The sequence below is a fragment of the Heterodontus francisci genome, chromosome 23 (genome assembly GCF_036365525.1).
Source record: "Heterodontus francisci isolate sHetFra1 chromosome 23, sHetFra1.hap1, whole genome shotgun sequence".
Lineage (NCBI taxonomy): Eukaryota > Metazoa > Chordata > Chondrichthyes > Heterodontiformes > Heterodontidae > Heterodontus > Heterodontus francisci.
In genome coordinates, this window is record NC_090393.1 from 44,539,626 (window position 1) to 44,559,887 (window position 20,262).

At 43.4% G+C, this 20,262-nt stretch overlaps 1 protein-coding gene across 3 annotated transcripts in view; it reads left to right on the plus strand.

Moving 5' to 3' along the window:
• Positions 1-20,262, plus strand: part of nos1 (nitric oxide synthase 1 (neuronal)) — a 144,751-nt gene that overhangs the window by 58,317 nt on the left and 66,172 nt on the right. The window contains exons 5-11 of one of the 3 annotated variants that reach the window (XM_068055179.1): positions 1,777-1,920; positions 2,032-2,177; positions 7,148-7,310; positions 10,265-10,356; positions 13,802-13,943; positions 14,061-14,200; positions 14,834-15,008. In XM_068055179.1, coding sequence (XP_067911280.1) covers positions 1,777-1,920; positions 2,032-2,177; positions 7,148-7,310; positions 10,265-10,356; positions 13,802-13,943; positions 14,061-14,200; positions 14,834-15,008 — 1,002 coding nt within the window. The remainder of the gene's footprint in view (positions 1-1,776; positions 1,921-2,031; positions 2,178-7,147; positions 7,311-10,264; positions 10,357-13,801; positions 13,944-14,060; positions 14,201-14,833; positions 15,009-20,262) is intronic. The other 2 variants (XM_068055180.1, XM_068055181.1) reach the window with 2 other exon arrangements.

Sequence of the window (20,262 nt, forward strand, 5' to 3'; positions counted from 1 at the left end):
GCAGCTGAAAACACGGACACCACTGGTGGAGCAATGAAAATCGGGGATGTGCAAGAGGCCTTATGCACAAGAAGTTGTCTTTCTGAGTGCCTTAAACTGCTAGACAAAATATACAAACACATTTTTGACAACCTTTGATATTAACAATTGGCTACAGCCGTGCTGTTCCAGCTGTTTCTTCGATACATACCCAAGGATAGTACCCTTCAGCTGAATATCCCATTGTCAATATAATCAGTCTCTTCAAAATAGCAAATTGTATTATTTAACTTAATTTTAGTTTCACATTACGACTAATTCTTCGCAAAAATTGTACAAGTTCAAAGTTTTAAATCAGCTTCAATGTAAAGTGTTGCTCATTACCCCTGCTTAAAGAGAGTTAATTCAGAACTTTTGGCTTTCATTTTCATCCAGTTCTGAATACACATGTAACATAACAAAGTAAATACAGTACAGTTCCTATTTACATTTAAATTATCTGCTAAGATTATGTGTCAAGCATACATGAGTCATAAGATCAAAACAGTGTTGCAAATTGGAAGAAGTATTCATAATTTAATAAGAATATTTAGGTTAGTCACAGTGTGGGAGAGTTCTTTCTGAAGTTAGCATTTACAGTGGGACCTCATCATCCACCATTATGGAGAAGTCTGGTGGATAATAGAAATTGAAGGTACAGAGATAAAGACAAGTATAGTACAAATAAGAAAAAAACATTATTTAGATTTGACATCTCATGCAAGGTTTTGTCCTGGAAACATTCCAGCAGATAATCAGGTTGGCAGATAATAAGTGCAGTACAAATACAAAAAGAAACATTCTTTAGTTTTGACAACTCATGTAAGGCTTGAAACGTTGGGCTGCCTCGGGACGGGAACAGAAGTGGAGTGCCAGTCACCTTCCCAACGCCTTCCAATTTAGTCTGGAGCGGGAAAGGCCAAGGACGGCCAGACCGCATGAGGCCAATTGAGGGCCTTAAATGGCCTCATCCCGCCTCTACCTCAATTTATTTGAAGGCAGAGTGGCCTGATGGTCTCCTCGTGGGGTCGGGGTAATCCCTCCTATGGGAGAAATCCAGGGTCCCCGGAGGTCCCCCATGGCAGCGATCGCCTCCCCACCCCCAACTAATCTCACTAATCGCACTCCCCAACTGTTGCTGGGGCCTACTTGAATGGTCTTGACAACCTCAACCCCACTTACCTCTCCCAGGGTCTTCTCTTCTCTTTGGTACTGCAGGATCTCCTGCAGTACTGGCAGTCACCACTGCTCCCAGTGGTACTGACAGTACTGCAGAGCTGCCAGCCTTCCAATTGGCCAGCAGCTCTTGCCGGCGGCAGCTTGTCCCTTAAAGGAACTGAGTGCCTGACGGCAGGCAGTTAATTGGCTGCCCGCCGTGGAATTGGAATGGGAGTCTGAGAGAGGGCCAAGACAGGGTCTTCCCCTACCTTCCGGCCCGCTACTTGGACCCCCGTCTTCTGAACAACATTCAATCCATTGATTTCCTGGACTTTAATCACTTCCATACACCAGAAATAAAACTTTTATTTCACCCATCTAACCCAGATTTGAACTGCATTCCTACAGTGGAAAGTTCTGACCAATTTTACTGAGCTATCCAGACCTCCAAATTTTATCCATGTGTCTGCATCGGTACCATATTGTGAAAACAATGATTTCTTTTTAATGTTCATGTTATTTAGTAACTCTGCTTTACAATTATTTGTACTGATTTCAACAAGTTTTTTTAAACTAAGTTGAATGGTTAATTTATTTCAGCAAATCCCATCCGAGGAAGTGTCACCTATGAAGAGTTTATCAAACGGCAGCCCATCCAAATGTCCCCGTTTTATTAAGATAAAGAACTGGGAAACAGGCGTCGTTTTAAACGATACATTGCATCTGAACTCTGGAAGGGTAAAGGTCAGCTTTTCAGATTTTCAAATTGTGGTCTTCACTGGAAATCTTTGAACATTTTAGTGCAAAACAGTTCATTCCAATCTAGAAAATGTTCAACATGTTTTGTGCTTACAGGCAGCTGGGTGTACAGAGCAGATATGTATGGGATCAGTTATGATGCCAAGCCAGAAAATAAGAAAACCAAATGAAGCCCGAACAAAAGAGAAGCTACTTCCCCTGGCAGCAGACTTTCTTAACCAGTATTATACATCCATCAGAAGGCAATTATTTAATTTACACCTATTTAAAATGAGGAGCTGCTATGTCTTATCTGATTCAACTTTCAGTACTTCGATTATTATTAAGTAAAATCCTCTTGAGAAGCTCTAAGCCATATGCTGGTAAACTCTGAGTAACTCCTCAGTTGAGTCTATTGCATCTCCTTCATGTACTACATCACTGTGGCAGGTTTGTGCTGTGCAATTTTGTTCTACAAAGCTTCAAGAGAAATTTGACTCATTAAATGGCCATTAAAAAAATTGGACTAAAATGCTGCAGGAAGCTTTTAGAGGATTGACAGAGAAGTGGGCTAGAATTATTCTTGTGTATCTGGGACTCCAGGTTGAATCCAAACCAGACGGATGAGGTGAACGTCTCCTCACTTCCCAATGACTGCAAGGGACCTCAGTGAAATGAATTTGCGCTTTATTAACCCAGTTCCTTGCTGTCGACAGCACAAAACTGCTGATTTTTCATACTTTTGCTCATAGTCCACTGGGTTAGATTGTGCGGGAACTAGAAATGTCAGACTGGTGTAGAATGTGTGTGGGGGAACATCGGAACAGGAGCAGGCCATGTAGCCCCTCAAGCCTGTTCTACCATTCAATGAGATCATGGCTGATCTGCGACTGAACTTCATATCCCTTTTCCCATAACCCTTAATACCTTTGGTTATCAATCTCAGTTTTGAAATTAATAATTGATTGCCATTTGTGGAAGAGAGTTCCAAATTTCTACCACCATTTGTGTGTAGAAGTATTTCCTAATTTCACTCCTAAAAGGTTTGGCTCTAATATTTAGAGTAAGCTGCCTAGTCTTGATTCCCCAACCAGCAGAAACAGTTTTTCTCTATTGACCCTATCAGTTCTCCTCAATATCTTCAAAACTTTGATCAAATCAGACCTTAATTTTCTAAATTTCCGGGACTACACCATGGTTTGTGTAATTGCGATCCCTCCAAAGCCAATATTTCGTTCCTAAGCTGTAATGCCCAGAACTGCTTGCATTACTCCAGGTGTGGTCTAAACAGGGCTTTGCATAGCTGATCCATGACTTCTACCCCCTTGTATTATAGTGCTCCAGATATAAAGGCCAGGATTCCATGCACCTTTTTGTTTTTTTTTGGTAATTGTCCATGGCATTTTAATAATGTGTGCATGGACCCCTAAGTCTCTTTGAACCTCCAGTGCTTCTAGCTTTTCCATTTGGAAAGTACTCAGATCTATCTTTTTTTAGGTCCAAAATGGATGGCCTCATACTTGCTTATATTGAAATCCATTTGTCGCATTTTTGCCCATTTACTTAATCTATCAATACCTCTTTGTGATTTTATGCTTCCATCAACACTGCTTACAATGATGCCTAGCCTTATGGTCTTTGACAAACTTGGATAGTGGCTGTCTATCCCTTTATCCAAGTCGTTATGAATATAGTGAATACTTGAGTCCCCAGCACATATCTTTATTGGATGCCCATTAGAGTACCTGCCCATTATCCCTACTCTCTGTCTCCTGCGACTCAGCTAATTTCCTAACCAGGTCAATAATTTGCCCTCAATTCCATGAGAGCAACTTTAATTTTAACTAACAGTCTCTTATGATAGACTTTGGATGACCGGCATATAAATAATGATGCAAAGTAATTATTTAACATGGCCACAATTTCCTTACTTTCACTTACAATATCATCATTATCAGTTTTCAAGCGGCCCAAATTACTTAACCACTCTTTTTTTCTGAATATAATTGTAAATGTTTTTTGTGTTGATTTTGATATCCCTTGCAAGTTTTTTTTCATATGCCCAATATGTCCCTCCTACTATCTGTTTTGGCATCCTTTGTTATTCTTTGTCTCTCTTCCATTTGCTAGGAGCTGTGCTTTTCTTTGCATTTTTGTATGCTTTTTCTTTTAATTTTATGTTGTCTCTTAGCTATTTAGTTGCCTATGGCTTTTTTATGGCAAGTTATGCTCTTTCCCTTTCGGGTTCTGCAGCACATTAAATTCATTTTTGAATACCTCCTACTAATCTTCTGTCATTTTACCCATTAACAGATTTGCCCAGTTTACTGTGGACAGTCTCTGTCTTATCCCGTTGAAGTCAGCCTTACCCGAATCTTGAATCTTAGTAGCTATTTCATGATTCTGCCTTTCAAACACTATGTTGATCTTGATCATATTGTGATTGCCATTATATAAATGTCAGGGTTGGGGCCGAACATTACTCATAGCCCTCCTGCCTTGGGTGCTAGGGCATTGGAAGGATGAATGAGGATGGACAGGGACTGCTTGAGTTGCGTATCTATCACAACCTCTGAATCACCAACTCGTTCTTTCATACTAAACCCTGTCACCAGGTTTCCTGGAGGCACCCAAGATCACATTGTTGGCACCAGCTGGACATCATCACAAGGTGAACCTCTATAAACAGTGTCCAAATCACACGCAGCTTCCACAGTGCGGACTGCGACACCAACCATTCCCTGGTGTGTAGCAAAGTTAGACTCAAATCAAAGAAGCTACATCAATCCAAGCAGAAGGGCCGCCCACGCATCAACAATAACAGAATTTCTTGTCCACAGCTGTTACATAAGTTTCTAAATTCACTTGAAAAAGTCCTTCAAAACACTCCTACAGGGGATGCAGAGACGAAGTGGGCCCACATCAGAGACACCATCTATGAATCAGCAATGACCACCTTTGGCAAACGTGAGAAGCAGAATGCAGACTGATTTCAATCTCACTTTGAAGAGCTGCAACCTGTCATAGCAGCTAACCGCACTGCACTGTTGGACTACAAGAAAGCCCCCAGCGAGTTAACATCCGTAGCACTTAAAGTAGCCAGAAGCACTGCACAAAGAACAGCCAGGTGCTGTGTAAATGACTACTGGCAACACCTATGCAGTCGTATTCAGCTGGCCTCTGACACCAGAAACATCAGAGGAATGTATGACGGCATTAAGAGAGCTTTTGGGCCAACCATCAAGAAGATCGCCCCCCCCTCAAGTCTAAATCAGGGGACACGATCACTGACCAACGCAAGCAAATGGACCACTGGGTGGAGCACTACCTAGAACTGTACTCCAGGGAGAATGTTGTCACTGAGACCGCCCTCAATGCAGCCCAGACTCTGACAGTCATGGATGAGTTGGACGAACAGCCAACAAAATCGGAACTCAGTGATGCCATTGATTCTCTAGCCAGTGGAAAAGCCCCTGGAAAGGATGGCATTACCCCTGAAATAATCAAGAGTGCCAAGCCTGCTCTACTCTGAGCACTCCATGAACTGCTTTGCCTGTGCTGGGACGAGGGAGCAGTACCACTGGACATGCACGATGCCAATATCATCAGGAAACAGGACTGTGTTCTCGCAGCTACACTGTTTGAGATCTTCTTCTCACTGCTGCTCTCACATGTGTTCAAGTCTTCCGAAGAAGGAATTTTCCTTCACACAAGATCAGATGGCAGGTTGTTCAACCTTACCCATCTTAGAGCGAAAACCAAAGTAAGGAAAGTCCTCATCAGGGAATTCCTCTTTGCTGACGATGCTGCATTAGCATGCCACAGAGAAGAGTATCTGCAGAGTCTCATCGACAGGTTTGTGGCTGCCTGCAACAAACTTGGCCTAACCACCAGCCTCAAGAAAACGAACATCATGGGACAGGACGTCATAAATGCTCCATCCATCAATATCGGCAACCACGCTCTGGAAGTGGTTCAAGAGTTCACCTACCTAGGCTCAACTATCACCAGTAACCTATCTCTTGATGCAGAAATCAACAAGCGCATGGGAAAGGCGTCTGCTGCTATGTCCAGATTGGCCAATAGAGTGTGGGAAAATGGCGCACTGACACGGAACACAAAAGTCTGAGTGTATCAAGCCTGTGTCCTCAGTACCTTGCTCTACGGCAGCGAGGCCTGGACAACGTATGTCAGCCAAGAGTGACGTCTCAACTCATTTCATCTTCGCTGCCTCCAGAGAATCCTTGGCATCAGGTGGCAGGATCGTATCTCCAACGCAGAAGTCCTCGAGGCAGCCAACATCCCCAGCATATACACCCTACTGAGCCAACGGCACTTGAGATGGCTTGGCCATGTGAGCCGCATGGAAGATGGCAGGATCCCCAAGGACACATTGTACAGTGAGCTCGTCACTGGTATCAGACCCAGCGGCTGTCCATGTCTTCGCTTTAAAGACGTCTGCAAACGCGACAAGAAGTCCTGTGACATTGATCACAAGTCGTGGGAGTCAGTTGCCAGTTATCGCCAGAGCTGGCAGACAGCCATAAAGGCGGGGCTAAAGAGTGGCGAGTCGAAGAGACTTAGCAGTTGGCAGGAAAAAAGACAGAAGTGCAAGGAGAGAGCCAACTGTGTAATGGCCCCGACAACCAATTTTATCTGCAGCGCCTGTGGAAGAGTCTGTCACTCTAAAATTGGCCTTTATAGCCACTCCAGGCACTGCTCCACAAACCACTGACCACCTCTAGGCACTTACCCATTGTCTCTCGAGACAAGGAGGCCAAAGAAGAAGAAGATTATATAAATGACCACACATTGTCAGAGTATTAACTAAATCTAGCTTATTACTCATTAAAGGGGGATGGGTGAGGGGCCTTTTGAAGTTTGAATAATGAGTTATCTGACTTAACTAATTTCAGATTGTTTGGTGCTGAGAAACCTTCAATTCTCCAACACTGATATGCCTCACCTTGACAAAATTAATGTCAAAGAATAAAACCAAGTGTTGACATTTTGCTTTGTGATACTTCCTGGGGTACAAACGGTTTCTACATCTAGTATCCCACCTTTCAATACCAAAATCACAACCTGTCAAATTCCAGTATCAGGAATTAACACAGGTGCTTTCAGATGTTATATTTGTATTTGGAATTGGAACTTTTGCCTCCCAACTAAACATTCACTTACATCGGGTGTTATTTATTACAAGCATTAAGGTCTTTGTTTTGGACTATAGGTATGTGTCCAAGGCCCACATTCAAAGGATCGAGGAGGTGACAAAGGAGATTGAAACAACTGGCATGTACCAACTTAAAGACACCGAGTTAATTTATGGGGCCAAACATGCCTGGAGAAATGCTACCCGCTGCATTGGGAGGATTCAGTGGTCTAAGTTACAGGTTGGGATTTACCAGGGATTGTGTTAAAATGTATTTTAAATGCTGCTATCACATATGATCACTGCAACTCTAACCTGATTCAAACACAGCTGCCCCTTAAATATTTTAAGACTTTCTTTTTAATGTTTTCTAATTAATCACAATTCCAATGTATTTGTATTGATATGTTTTTATGGTTACATATAGAAATGGTGCTTGAAATCCACTCATCTATTCCTGAGATGAGGTCTGGAGTGCAAATAGATTGCTGTGAATGAATGTTTGTAATAACAGAGATTAAAATGATCAGAGGAGATTTTTAACAGTATGTAATGGATGATAGTGAAGTAGCAGCCTGTTTTACATCTTTATTGGTTATTATTTCCATTGAACTGGCTGCCATATTTGCGATCACCCATTTTATATAATCGCATGAAGTCAAGATTGGTCCTGATAAGTTTCCACTGACTGATAAGTAAATGTCAATTACGAAGAAGAAAACTAAAACAATGGGCTGAATTTTGTTGAGCTGCTGACATCGGGATCCATGGCCGCAGGCGGGGGGGGGGGGGGGTGGTGTGGTGGGTGGGGGGGAACAGAGCTACCATTTATTTTCGTATATTGGGTGGGTGGGGGGGGGGTAAGAGTCACACATTTATGTATAGTTTAGTGTCGCAGAGCCCGACCCTGCCATATGATTGGGGGCGGGGGGGGCACAACTCCCCTCCCTGCGTATGGAAATGAGCTGCCAAGCGCTAGATTGCGGTGGCCCGCGGCCCACATGCACGGGCTGCCATTTTTTTTGCCCACTGCCGCTCTTGGTAGCGGGAGAATAAAATTCCTGTCGAGATGCAGAGAAAATGTGTGAGTGCTAGAAATTTTAACTTAAAAAACGCAATGCTGGAAATGTACAGCAGAATGGCCAGCATCTTAAAGAGAAAGATTTTTATGTGAAATTCTTTAATAGTTCTGGTTAAGGTCCCCATCAAAGATATTAATCACACTTTCTCTGACTGATGCTAATAATCCATTAGATGTTATTTCAGAAATCTATTCCTTAGGTAGAAATGGGTGACTCCAGAGCCTATAATCTTGTCCTTACATGCAGTGCAGAATTTTACTGATGTTACAGCACAATTCTGAAATTGCACCAGAAGTCATTGGTGGGATTTCTCCATCATACAGAAGCATCCTGTAGCTATGTGTTTTTATAGTACTGTGTGCTGTGTTCCAGATATTATGTTGGTGCAGTAGCGTAGAGCTAATATTATAGAAGAAAAAAGACTAATTATGAAACAGTCTATAATAATAATGTCATTTTTTTGTCTGCTCGGACTGTTTTGATTAGTCAGTTTAAGGAGGGGGCATATGTTGGTGGATTGATTTGGTGGGCAGAGCCTGCTGCACACGGAGGCATGTGGGGCACACAGAGGAATGGAACGCATGACACACTTGCGGTTGCCAACAGTTGGTGGTGGCAGTGGCAGGGTTGGGGTTTGGTGGAGAACAAAAACAGTGGAAGGTAATGGGAGCTGAACAACAAAGTTACCCTGGCTGGAGAGGTTGTTTCTGTGAGGAACGGGATGGGATTGATGGGAGGGATGAGGATGGCAAGAGCGGGATGGGGAATGGGGATGGGTGAAAGGTCACAGACCTGAAACGTTAACTCTGTTTCTCCACAGATGCTGCCAGATCTGCTGAGTATTTCCAGCACTTTCTGTTTCTATTTAAGAGCAGGAAGGGGATGGCAGGGGAGGGATGGCATGGGAAGGATGGAATGGCATGGGATGGCGATGGAATGGGAGAGGGGGATGGCATGAGAGGCGTGGCATGGGGGCAGTAGATGAAATGATGGAATTGGTTAAGTGTGGGAAAATGGCACAGATAATTATATGACGAAACGTATTATTTGGAAGTTATTCTTTGCGCTAAAAATGAAGATTCACTAGATTTTAGTGAAAAAGTTTTAGAAAAGCTGTCAGGTGAATTCAAAGAATACATCCTCACAGCTCCAGCGACCCACGTTCAGTTCTGGGTACTGCCTGTTTGGAGTTTGTAAGTTCTCCCTGTGACCGCGTGAGTTTCCGCGGGGTGCTCCGGTTTCCTCCCACAGCCAAAGACTTTATGACAACAGTGTGGATCCTGTTATCGAAGAAGATGATAACAGTCTATACCCTCCAAAGTTTCAACATAGTCTAACTCCAATTGGCATACCACCACACCAACTTAGACTCAAGGAAGGAGCAGTTATAATGCTGCTATGAAACTTGAATCCTTTTCTTCAATGATTGATGCTGAAATTATGACAGACAGATTTCAAAGAAATAAAGTGTTCACTCTTCAAATAATATTGAGCCCACCAGATGTAAACCTGCTGGGCTAAAGGCAAGCTTGAAAAAGTGAGCGGCGCATGCGTGAGACGTACGCCATGGAGCTGCCGCGATATTTCGTGTGGCGGCTCATTTGCATGGAGGAGGCAGACCTCCCACCCCCGCTGACATAGAGGGGGTGGGCACACCATCCCCGGCAATAGCGTCCGGAGCCACTGCGCAGGCTCTCCCGGAAGGATTTTCCAGTCCCCCCTGCCATGACCCCCAACCTTGGGGGGGCTTGTAAAATTCAGCCCACCTTTTCAACTCAAGAGAAAACAGTTCCCAATTAGACTTTCATATTCTATGACTATAAACAAGTCACAAGGCCAGACAAAATTAGTATTTATATTTCTAGCCTGTTTTTACACATGGACAGACTGATGTAGCTTTTCCCACATTGAGAAGTTTTGATTCTGTTAAAATCTTTGGTGAAAGAATAACTAGAAATCCTGTATTTAAAGAAGTTCTGTTGCAATAAAGGTACTAATTTGATCACACATGTTTTGGGGGTCTCGGGTTCGTAGAGCATAAAACTTAAAAATATAACAAAAATATCTGATAAATTGCATTTTAAGAGTTTGTTAATTGCTGTAATGTTTGCAGGTTTTTGATGCACGTGACTGTTCCAGTACTCATGGAATGTTCAACTATATTTGTAATCACATCAAATATGCAACCAACAAGGGGAATCTCAGGTTGGTGGCAGGGAAGTTCATTTTATTAATCAACTTTCTCTGGTGGCCCATACATAAATAGAAAATTAGTCACAATCATAATTATTGGAATAGAAATTATAATGTCAACAATACCACAGTACAAATATTACATGTTTGTGTGATACAGTATTACTTTGCCGACAGTTTAACAGAGGCTGTCACCATTTTAAAATAAATAATATTATTTGTGGCTGAGGATCTTTTTAACCCTCCAATTTACTGTCTTGATTTCCTGAAGATATCAAGTCATACTGCAGTGGAATATTTCACGCTTTGGAACAGTATCTCATTCTTCAGTGTAGTACCTCATGTGTGAGCCTAGACCATTGACCACGGAATTGAACTCAAGATCTTCCTGCTCTGCATGACTCAGTTTCACACTATGCTTTGTAATTAGACAATAAATGGAAAAATAGGAATTGTTTGAGCATTTCCATGTATACATTATGTACCATTATAATTAGATTTCCCCATTACTTTAGCCATTTTAGTAGCATGTCAGTATTCTGAACTCCATTCCTATTGCATATGGCAAGGATGGTCCAAGAACAGTTACAGTGTGTATAGCAGTCAAGCACTGTGTATAGTTTTTGCAGACCCCTAATCTCTCCTACATCCTAAGATGGTATTCATTTTCTCTATCTCAGAATGATCAAAAGCTGAATGATTCTTATGTGATTTTCATTCAGGACCCTGTGTCTTCTAGTCCAGCACTCAACCAACTGAGCTGTTAGTTTTACAGACGTTTTACCTTATTCTTCAATTGAGACAAATATTCATTTTTAGAATCTATCTATCTACATTTTGCTAATTTCCTCGTGAAATCCAAATTGATAGAAAACCCTAAGCTTGGATTTAAAAAAAATCTTTTTACATACCTCAGTCCTACGTTAGTAACTATGAGAACACATTAGCTTTCATTAAATATATTACACAAGAACATGACCTTTAAATATTTTTGTATAGTTACTTAATAATACTTTCCTTCCTGGTTCCCAAGTTAGTTGATATTGTTCATGGTTCTCTCCCCTTAGGTTCTGTCCCTCTCGCCTTCAAATCTGTTATCATCACCCATCTCCCAAAAAAAAATTTCACTCCTTCATCACCCATCCACCACCTCATCGCCAAACTCTCTTTCCTCTCCAAAGTCCTTGAACATATTGTCTATTCCCAAATGTGTGCCCATCTTTCTTGGATCTGCATGCTTGAATCCCTCCAACTAGGTTTCCAGACCTGCCACAGTACTGAAACAGCTCTTATCAAAGTCGTAAATGACAACCTCTGTGACTGTAACAAAGCTGAACTTTCCTTCCTCATCCTTCTCGATCTGTCTGCAGCCTTTGACACAGTTAATCACACCATCCTCCTCCAATGCCTCTCCACTGTTGTCCAGCTGGGTGGGAATGCTCTCACCTGGTTCCAGTCTTATCTATCTAATCACAGCCTGAGAATCAGCTGCAAAGGTATCTCTTCCTGCTCCTGCACAGTTACCTCTGGCATCCCTCAAGGATCTATCCTTGGCCCCCTCCTATTTCTCATCTACATGCTGCCCCTCGGTGACATCATCTGAAAACACAACATCAGATTCCACATTTACACCGACAACACCCAGCTCTACCTCAATTACACCTCTCGGGACTGTTCCACTGTCTCTAAATTGTCAGAAACTTGAACGCATTCCGCACTGGATGAGCAGAAATTTCCTCCAATTAAATATTGGGAAGATTTAAACCAATGGCTGGAATTTTCTCGATACGGGGTGAGTGTGAGTCCTGACATCAGGGCCATATACCAGTCCCCAGCTGGCGCAAGCGGACAGTGGAACCGAGTCAGCAACCTTCCTGGTGGCTGCCAATGAAGATGGCAGGCTGGCTGTCCATACTGCCGGCATAATCAGAGAGTCGGCAACTCTGTAGCCTTTGCTGTACCACCGAGGAGAGACCATTTTGAGGCACTTTTGAAGGGGAGGTAAAAAATTTGCTCCTATGCTGGGGCCAGGCATCCAGGCCCTGGTGATTGGAGGGAAAACCCCTCCAGCAGCAGTGTCGGGGTTGCGGGTCAGCCATTCCCATCAGGGAACCCTCCTTGGGCCACGGAGCCTCTGAAAATGAAGGCCTGCATGCGCCCCCCCCACTCTCCCTGGAAGCCACTGGGAGGCTGCTTCCATGCAGCTGGTAACCTCCCCAGGCAGTGGGGGAATCAGTCCGCCAATGGCAATATGCCGGCAGCCCAGGAAAATGACAGTCACTTGGCTGTTTAATTATTTAAATGGGCTGCCCGCCTCCAGTCAGCAGGTGGCCGAGCTGCTGCAGTTCCCATCGCTGGGGAAAATGGCCCGGGGGTGGGACTGCATTGAGGAGCCTTCCCAATACCGCATCCCAGCATTTTATCAGCCATGTCCACCTCCTAGCCCGCCACCCGGGAGCCAGTAAAATTCCGGCCATTATCTTTGATCCCCACCACAAACTCCACTCCTGAGCCACCAGATCCATCCCACTCCCTGGCAATTGTTTGAGACTGAATCAAACTGTTCACAACCTTGGTGTCATATTTGACCCCAAGATGAGCTTCTGAGCTATCACTAAGACCCTCTATTTCCACCTCCATAACATTGTACAACTCCACCCCTACCTCAGCGCATCTACTGCTGAAACTCTCATTCATGTCAAAGTTACCTCTCGACTTGACTAATCTAATACACACCTGGCTGGCCTCCCACATTCTACCCTCCTTGAGCTTGAGGTCATCCCAATCTCTGCTGCCCATGTCCGAACTTGCACTGTATTCTGTTCACCCATTGCCCCTGTGCTCACTGACCTACACTGGCTCCCAGTTAAGCAGTGCCTGGATTTTAAAATTCTCATCCTTGGTTGCAAATCCTCCACCCCACCCCCCCACCCCCCCCCCCCCCCCAGCCCCACCCCGCAGCCTCACCCCTCCCTATCTCTGTAATCTCCTCCAGCCCCATAATCCTCCAAAATATCTGCACTCCTCCAATTCTGGCCTCTTGAACATCCTCAGTTTTAATTGCTCCATTATTGGTGGTCCTGCCTTCAGCTGCCTGGGCCCTAAGCTCTGGCCTTCCCTCCCTAAACCTCTCCACCTCTTTGCCTCACTTTCCTCCTGTAAGACACTCCTTAAAACTGACCATTTGACCGAGCATTTGGTCATCTGTCTGAATATCTCCTTATTTGGCTCAGTGTCATATTTTGTTTTGTAATGCCTCTGTGAAACACCTTGGGATGTTTATGATGTTAAAGGTGCTACTTAAGTACAAGTTGTTGTTATAATTTATTTTCAGTGAAAATCAACAGATTCAATTAAGAACTCAAAAGTTAATTTTCCTTTTAAAAAAAAGCATTGTTTTAAATTAACATCAATAGATGTCAGTGTAACATCATTCAACAGATTGATGATTTTACAGGTCTGCTATCACAATATTCCCACAACGAACAGACGGCAAACATGATTTCAGAATCTGGAACAGCCAGTTGATACGATATGCTGGGTACAAACAGCCTGATGGCTCAATCATTGGAGATCCTGCCTCTGTGGAGCTAACTGAGGTCTGGTATATCAAATAACAGCTTGTTTCAACCTGCAGAATTCAGTCTTATCTATGGATGTTTCTTCATTTGTTTATCTGAATGTTATATTTTCTTTGTGGATTATTATTAATGTAGGTTTGTATGCAACAAGGTTGGAAAGGACTTAAAGGTCACTTTGATGTCCTCCCCCTTTTGCTTCAAGCCAATGGAAATGACCCTGAACTATTTGAGATTCCACCAGAACTAATCCTGGAAGTACCTCTCAGGCACCCCAGGTACATACAGCTTTGTTGAGAACAGTTATTTGTAAAATGTTATCATTTGATCATTTGCAATTTAAATATTGTTTTGATTCCCATTATTAGATATAAAATTCATCTGAGTTTCAAATATGTTTTGGTAAATCCTCCAAATGAATATTTTTGATGAATATTACTGTTAATTCCTGTTAGATGCAGTTTGCTTGCCAGGAATATTGATTTCTCTCCAATTCATTTTCAAAAGTAGCTACTTTTGTGCGTTTAGCTGGACTGCATTGATTTTTTTCACTCTTCCGCCATTCTACTTACTTTTACTGGATGGAAACCCAAATAAAGTGCAGTTGCCATGTGGAACGGGGCATAAAATGTGGTGTTGATTGCTGTGCCTCCCAGCAAGTGGAAGGGAAAAGTAATGAGTAGAGTCAGTAGTCTCTGGTGGCTCCGAGCATCTCGCTACAAGGGCCATTTGTAGCTGTCTGAGAGCAAGTGACATTCCTGTCCCTTGATACAAGCATCAAGACAGTGGGTGAAGATAGGGGTTGAAACATGCAAAAATACTCAAATAAAATAATAAACTGGAATCATAATACAACACTTAAAAAGAAGTCTTGCATTTTATGTTGATGTTCGCATTCCTGTTACCTTTAGGTTCGAATGGTTTAAAGAGCTGAACTTGAAGTGGTATGGCCTGCCAGCTGTTTCAAACATGCTTCTAGATATTGGAGGCCTTGAGTTTACAGCCTGTCCTTTCAGTGGGTGGTATATGGGAACAGAAATTGGAGTCCGAGACTTCTGCGATGCCTCCCGATATGATGTACTCGAGGTAAATTCTATTTCCTTTTTAACATAACATAGAAATGTTTCTATTGATCTTTACATTTATCATAGGGCAAAATGAATGACTTTTTAAAATAAAGTATACAACAACAACAACAGATAAAAGAAGATAGACCTTGCATTTATCTAGCACCTTTCATGACCTCAGGACATTCCAAAACACTTTACAGCTAATCAAGTACTTTTGAAGTGCAGTCACTGCTGAAAAATAGGAAATGCAGTCCTGCCATTGCTTTGCACACACTATAAAATGTAGTCGACATTAACATTGCACTTTGCAGCATTATTTACAGTGAGTTATAATTATAAATATGAAAGGAGAATTCATTTTAATTCAAGACTATATAAATCATTTATACACGGGGCGGCGTTGGTGTAGTGGTATTGCCACTAGACTAGTAACCCAGAGATCCAAGGTATTGCTCTGGGGACATGGGTTTGAATCCCACCATGGAAGAGGGTGGAATTTGAATTCAATTAATAAATCTGGAATTAAAAGCTTGTCACCTAATGATGACCATGAAACCATTGTTGATTGTCGTAAAAACCCATCTGGTTCACTAATGTCCTTTAGGGAAGGAAATCTGCTGTTCTTACCTGGTCCGGCCTACATGTGACTCCAAACCCACAGCAATGTGGTTGACTCTTAAATGTCCTCTGAAATTGCCGAGCAAGCCATTCAGTGGTATCAAACTGCTACACAGTCAATAAGGAATGAAACCGGATGAACCACCCGGCATCAACCTCGGCACTGGAAACGACCAAGGCAGACCCAGCCCTGTCGACCTTGCAAAGTCCTCCTTACTAACATCTGGGGGCTTGTGCCAAAGTTGGGAGAGCAGTCCCCCAGACTAGTCAAGCAGCAATTTGTCATAGTCACAATCACAGAATCATACCTTACCGCTATGGCCCAAACACCACCATTATCATCCCTGAGTATGTCCTGTCCCACTCGCAGGACAGACCCTGCAGAGGTGGCAGCACAGTGGTATACAATCAGGAGGGAGTTGCCCTGGGAATCCTCAACATCGCCTCCAGACTCCATGACGTCCCATGGAATCAGTTCAAACATGGGCAAGGAGACCTCCTGCCGATGAATCAGTGCTCCTCCATGTTGAACACCACTTGGAGGAAGCACTGAGGGTGGCAAGGACGCAGAATGTACTCTGGGCGGGGGACTGCAATGTTCATCACCAAGAGTGGCTCGGCTTGGTAGCACCATTATTGACTGAGCTGGCCGTGTCTTAAAGGACATAGCTGCTGGACTGGGTCTGTGGCAGGTGGTGAGGGAGAAACATACTTGACCTCATTCTCACCAATCTGCCTGTCGCAGATGCATCTGCCAATGACAGTTTTGGTAGGAGTGACCACCGCACAATCCTTGTGGAGACGAAGTCCCGCCTTCGCATTGAGGATACCTTCTATCGTGTTGTGTGGCATTGCTAAATGGGATAGATTTCGAACTGTTCTAGCAATGCAAAGCTGGGCATCCATGAGGTGCTGTGGGCCAGTAGCAGCAGCAGAATTGTACTGAACCACAATCTGTAACCTCATGGCCCAGCATATACCCCACTCTACCATTACCATCAAGCCTGGTTCAATGAAGAGTGCAGGAGGGCATGCCAGGAGCAGTACCAGGCATACCTCAAAATGAGGTGTCAACCTGGTGAAGCTACAACCCAGGACTACTTGCGTACCAAGCAGCGTAATAGACAGAGCTAAGCGATCCCATAACCAACGGATTAAATCTAAGCTCTGCAGTCCTGCCTCATCCAGTTGTGAATGTTGGTGGACAATTAAACAACTAACTGGAGTAGGTGGCTCCACAATTATCCCCATCCTCAATGATGGGGGAGCCCAGCACATCAGTGCAAAAGATAAGGCTGAAGCATTTGCAACAATCTTCAGCCAGAAGTGCCGAGTGGATGATCCATCTCGGCCTCCTCCTGAGATCCCCAGCATCACAGTTGCGAGTCTTTAGCCAATCTGATTCAATCCGCGTGATACCAGGCGATGGCTATCTCTAACAAGAGAGAATCTAACCATCTCCCCTTGAAATTCAGTGGCATTACAATCGCTGAATCCCCGACTATCAACATCCTGGGGGTCACCATTGTCCAAAACCAGAACTGGAGTAGCCTCATACATACTGAGGCGACAACACCAGGTCAGAAGCTAGGAATCCTGCGGTGATTAACTCACCTCCTGACTCCCCAAAGCCTGTCCACCATCTACAAGGCACAAGTCAGGAATGTGATGGAATACTCTCCACTTGCCTGGATGGGTGCAGCTGCAACAGCACTCAAGAAGCTCGACACCATCCAGGACAAAGCAGCCCTCTTGATTGGCACCCCATACACAAACATTCACTCCCTCCACCACCAACATACAGTGGCAGCAGTGTGTACCATCTACAAGATGCACTGCAGCAGGGCACCAAGACTCCTTCTACAGCACCTTCCTAACCTGCAATTTCTGCCACCTAGAAGGACAACGGCAGCAAATGCATGGGAACACCACCACGTGCAAGTTCCCCTCCAAGCCACACACAATCCTGACTGGAACTATATGTCGCTGGGTCAAAACCCTAGAACTCCCTTCCTAACACCCCAAGGACTGCTGCGGTTCGAGAAGGCAGCTCACCACCAGCTTCTCAAGAGCAATTAGGGAAGGGTAATAAATGCTGGCTTAGCCAGCGACACCCGTATCCTATGAACAAATAAAAAACAATCTTAGGCCAAGTCTTTCACTTACTCTGGAACAAGTAATTATAATGTGCATCACTCCATCATCTAATTGTCTTAAGAAACCAGAGATTAATTGATTCCTTGTGGATATCATGCTTGCTTAGAACCTCTCAAAGATATAGGGCTGAATTTCGTTCTACCCTTGGAGATGGGCACAGAGGCAGGAGGGCAAACAAAATGGCAGGGGGTGCCATTCCTGACATTGCCTGGGGCTCCTGCCATTTTGTCCTGGGCGGGGAAAGCCAATGACGGCCCTCCATCCCCAGGCAAATTGAGTCCCTTAAGTTGCCAATTACTCACTGTCTCTGCGCTGCGAAAATCTGTCTATGTTTAGACACAGCTCTCACCGCGTCCACAGAGTTTGTTGGAATTGTCAGATAGCACCTTGCAAGTTGGGGGATTCTGCATTCCACAGAGGTCATCTCCTCTCAATGTGTAGCAAAATCCTTTGGCAGGTAATCCTGTCGCAGTTTATTTGCACTTGGCAAGTAACCACCATATTGCACATTACATTGAATGAATGCCTTAAGCTTTGGGTTTTTCCAATGGTATGTTGGCACTTGCAAAAGCATCCACAAGTTCCATGGTCACCAAATGACAATTTTCTGAGCTCTCTGTTGACTTCTCAAAAAGAAATGAAATGGTTGCTTTTTTTTTGCGTGTTTGTTTTCCAACGGTGAGGGGTCGGATGTTCTCTTTCTGCTGCGATGGCTTTCGGACTCTAAGTGGCTCTGAATCATTGCCCGCTGTGTGTGATTCAAAGAAACATTGCAGCCTGTGCAAAACAGTATTCCACCATTGGCATGCAGAATTTGGCTTCCAAATTCTTTCAGTGGATGTGCTGCAGTCATGGTTGTGGTCGTTTTTGATTTGCTCATTCTGGCATTTTCATTTGTTTGCTAACACTTGAGACTGTTTCTCTCAAAACTGCACCAGAAACTCTCCCTTATCTACCAATCACCAAGTTGAGCTTTGTGTCAGTCAGTAAAACACACAAAGTTTGCAAAATGGCCGATTTCACGAAGGACCCGAGATCTCAAGGTCCGTGGTGCATTTTTCACGGCAGTGAATTTGGTAGGGCATTAAATATAAAAATCATTGCATATGGGTAGAGGTACAAATGTGCCATAGGTATTTTCTTGGGTTCAGTGGTGTCAGTTATTCTTGTAAATGGTCTGAACAACTTTTCTGGGAGATGCCTCACTGCTCTGTCTGCTTGTGTAACAGCATAACTCAAGGGGGTCAGAATAATAACCTCTGTAACCTTGAGCAGATAACTCTATCCTTTGCACGTGTACTTCGCTAAACACTTGGTGAGGCAAGGCTTATTACAAACCATTAAACTATTTTCTTTTCCAGTGAGTGAGCATAGAGAGGAGCACCTATTATCAAATCCCTTAGTTCAATCAGTACAACCTATTTTCACGTAATGATACAAAGTAAAAAGTATAAGTGCATCATCTTTGTAGACTTTCTAACATTGCTACAGTGATTACAGTTCAAAACAACTTCATTGCTATAAAGCGTTTTGGGACTGCCCGAGGTCAAGAAAGGTGCTATATAAAGGCAAGAAATAAAAGCAGAAAGTGCTCGAAATACTCAGCAGGTCTGTCAGCATCTGTGGAGAGAGAAACAGTTAACATTTCAGGTCTGTGACGTTTCATCAGAACTGGCAAAAGTTAGAAATGTTACAGGCTTTGAGCAAGTGAAAGGGGGGAGGGGGGGAAGAAGAACAAAAGGGAAGGTGTGTGACAGGACGGAGGGCAGGAGAGATTAAATCATAGAGATGTCATGGAATAAAAGGCACAGGATCCTAAACACGGGAATCTTAGCAGAATTTTTAAAATTTAGTAAAACTTACCACTGCTCCAACATTGCTCCTTATTTTATTACCAAACACTGGTAATTCTGTAAGTGCAGTGATAGCAATGCTGAAATAAAGCAGGATAATTCACTCATAATACATCCTCCTTATTTTTGAAAATGAAATCACTTTAAAGACTGCACTTAAGCAGCTGATTTATTTTATGCAAATTATTTTGGGATAAACACTGGATCAGCATGCCTGTAACTGCAAGTCTCAAAAATCTTCACGTCTTAAAACATTACTTCCTCATGTTTGTGTGAAAGCAACAGTGGGAGAATCCAATGTCTAATTGATTCTGACAGCTCCAGTTCCACCATCCAACTGATCTGATTGCGTCTGACAGCATACAGTTCCATCTTTCAACTGATATAACAAGCCAATACAGACAAACTTCAATCGTGCTGAAGATAGCTGATGGTTCTTAGAAAACACTAACAAGCTGGTATATGAGTTGGAATGTTGACTGTCAGCTTAAAACGCAGAGAGCTGGTGTATCTGGAAGGGACACCTACCAGTTTGTGTATCATCTGTTGTCCCACAAACACAAATTGTCTGCTCGAATGCTTGAAGTGCCATATCCCTATTCGCCATTCACTGCCAAAGGCCTGCTTAAAATCAGTGAAGCT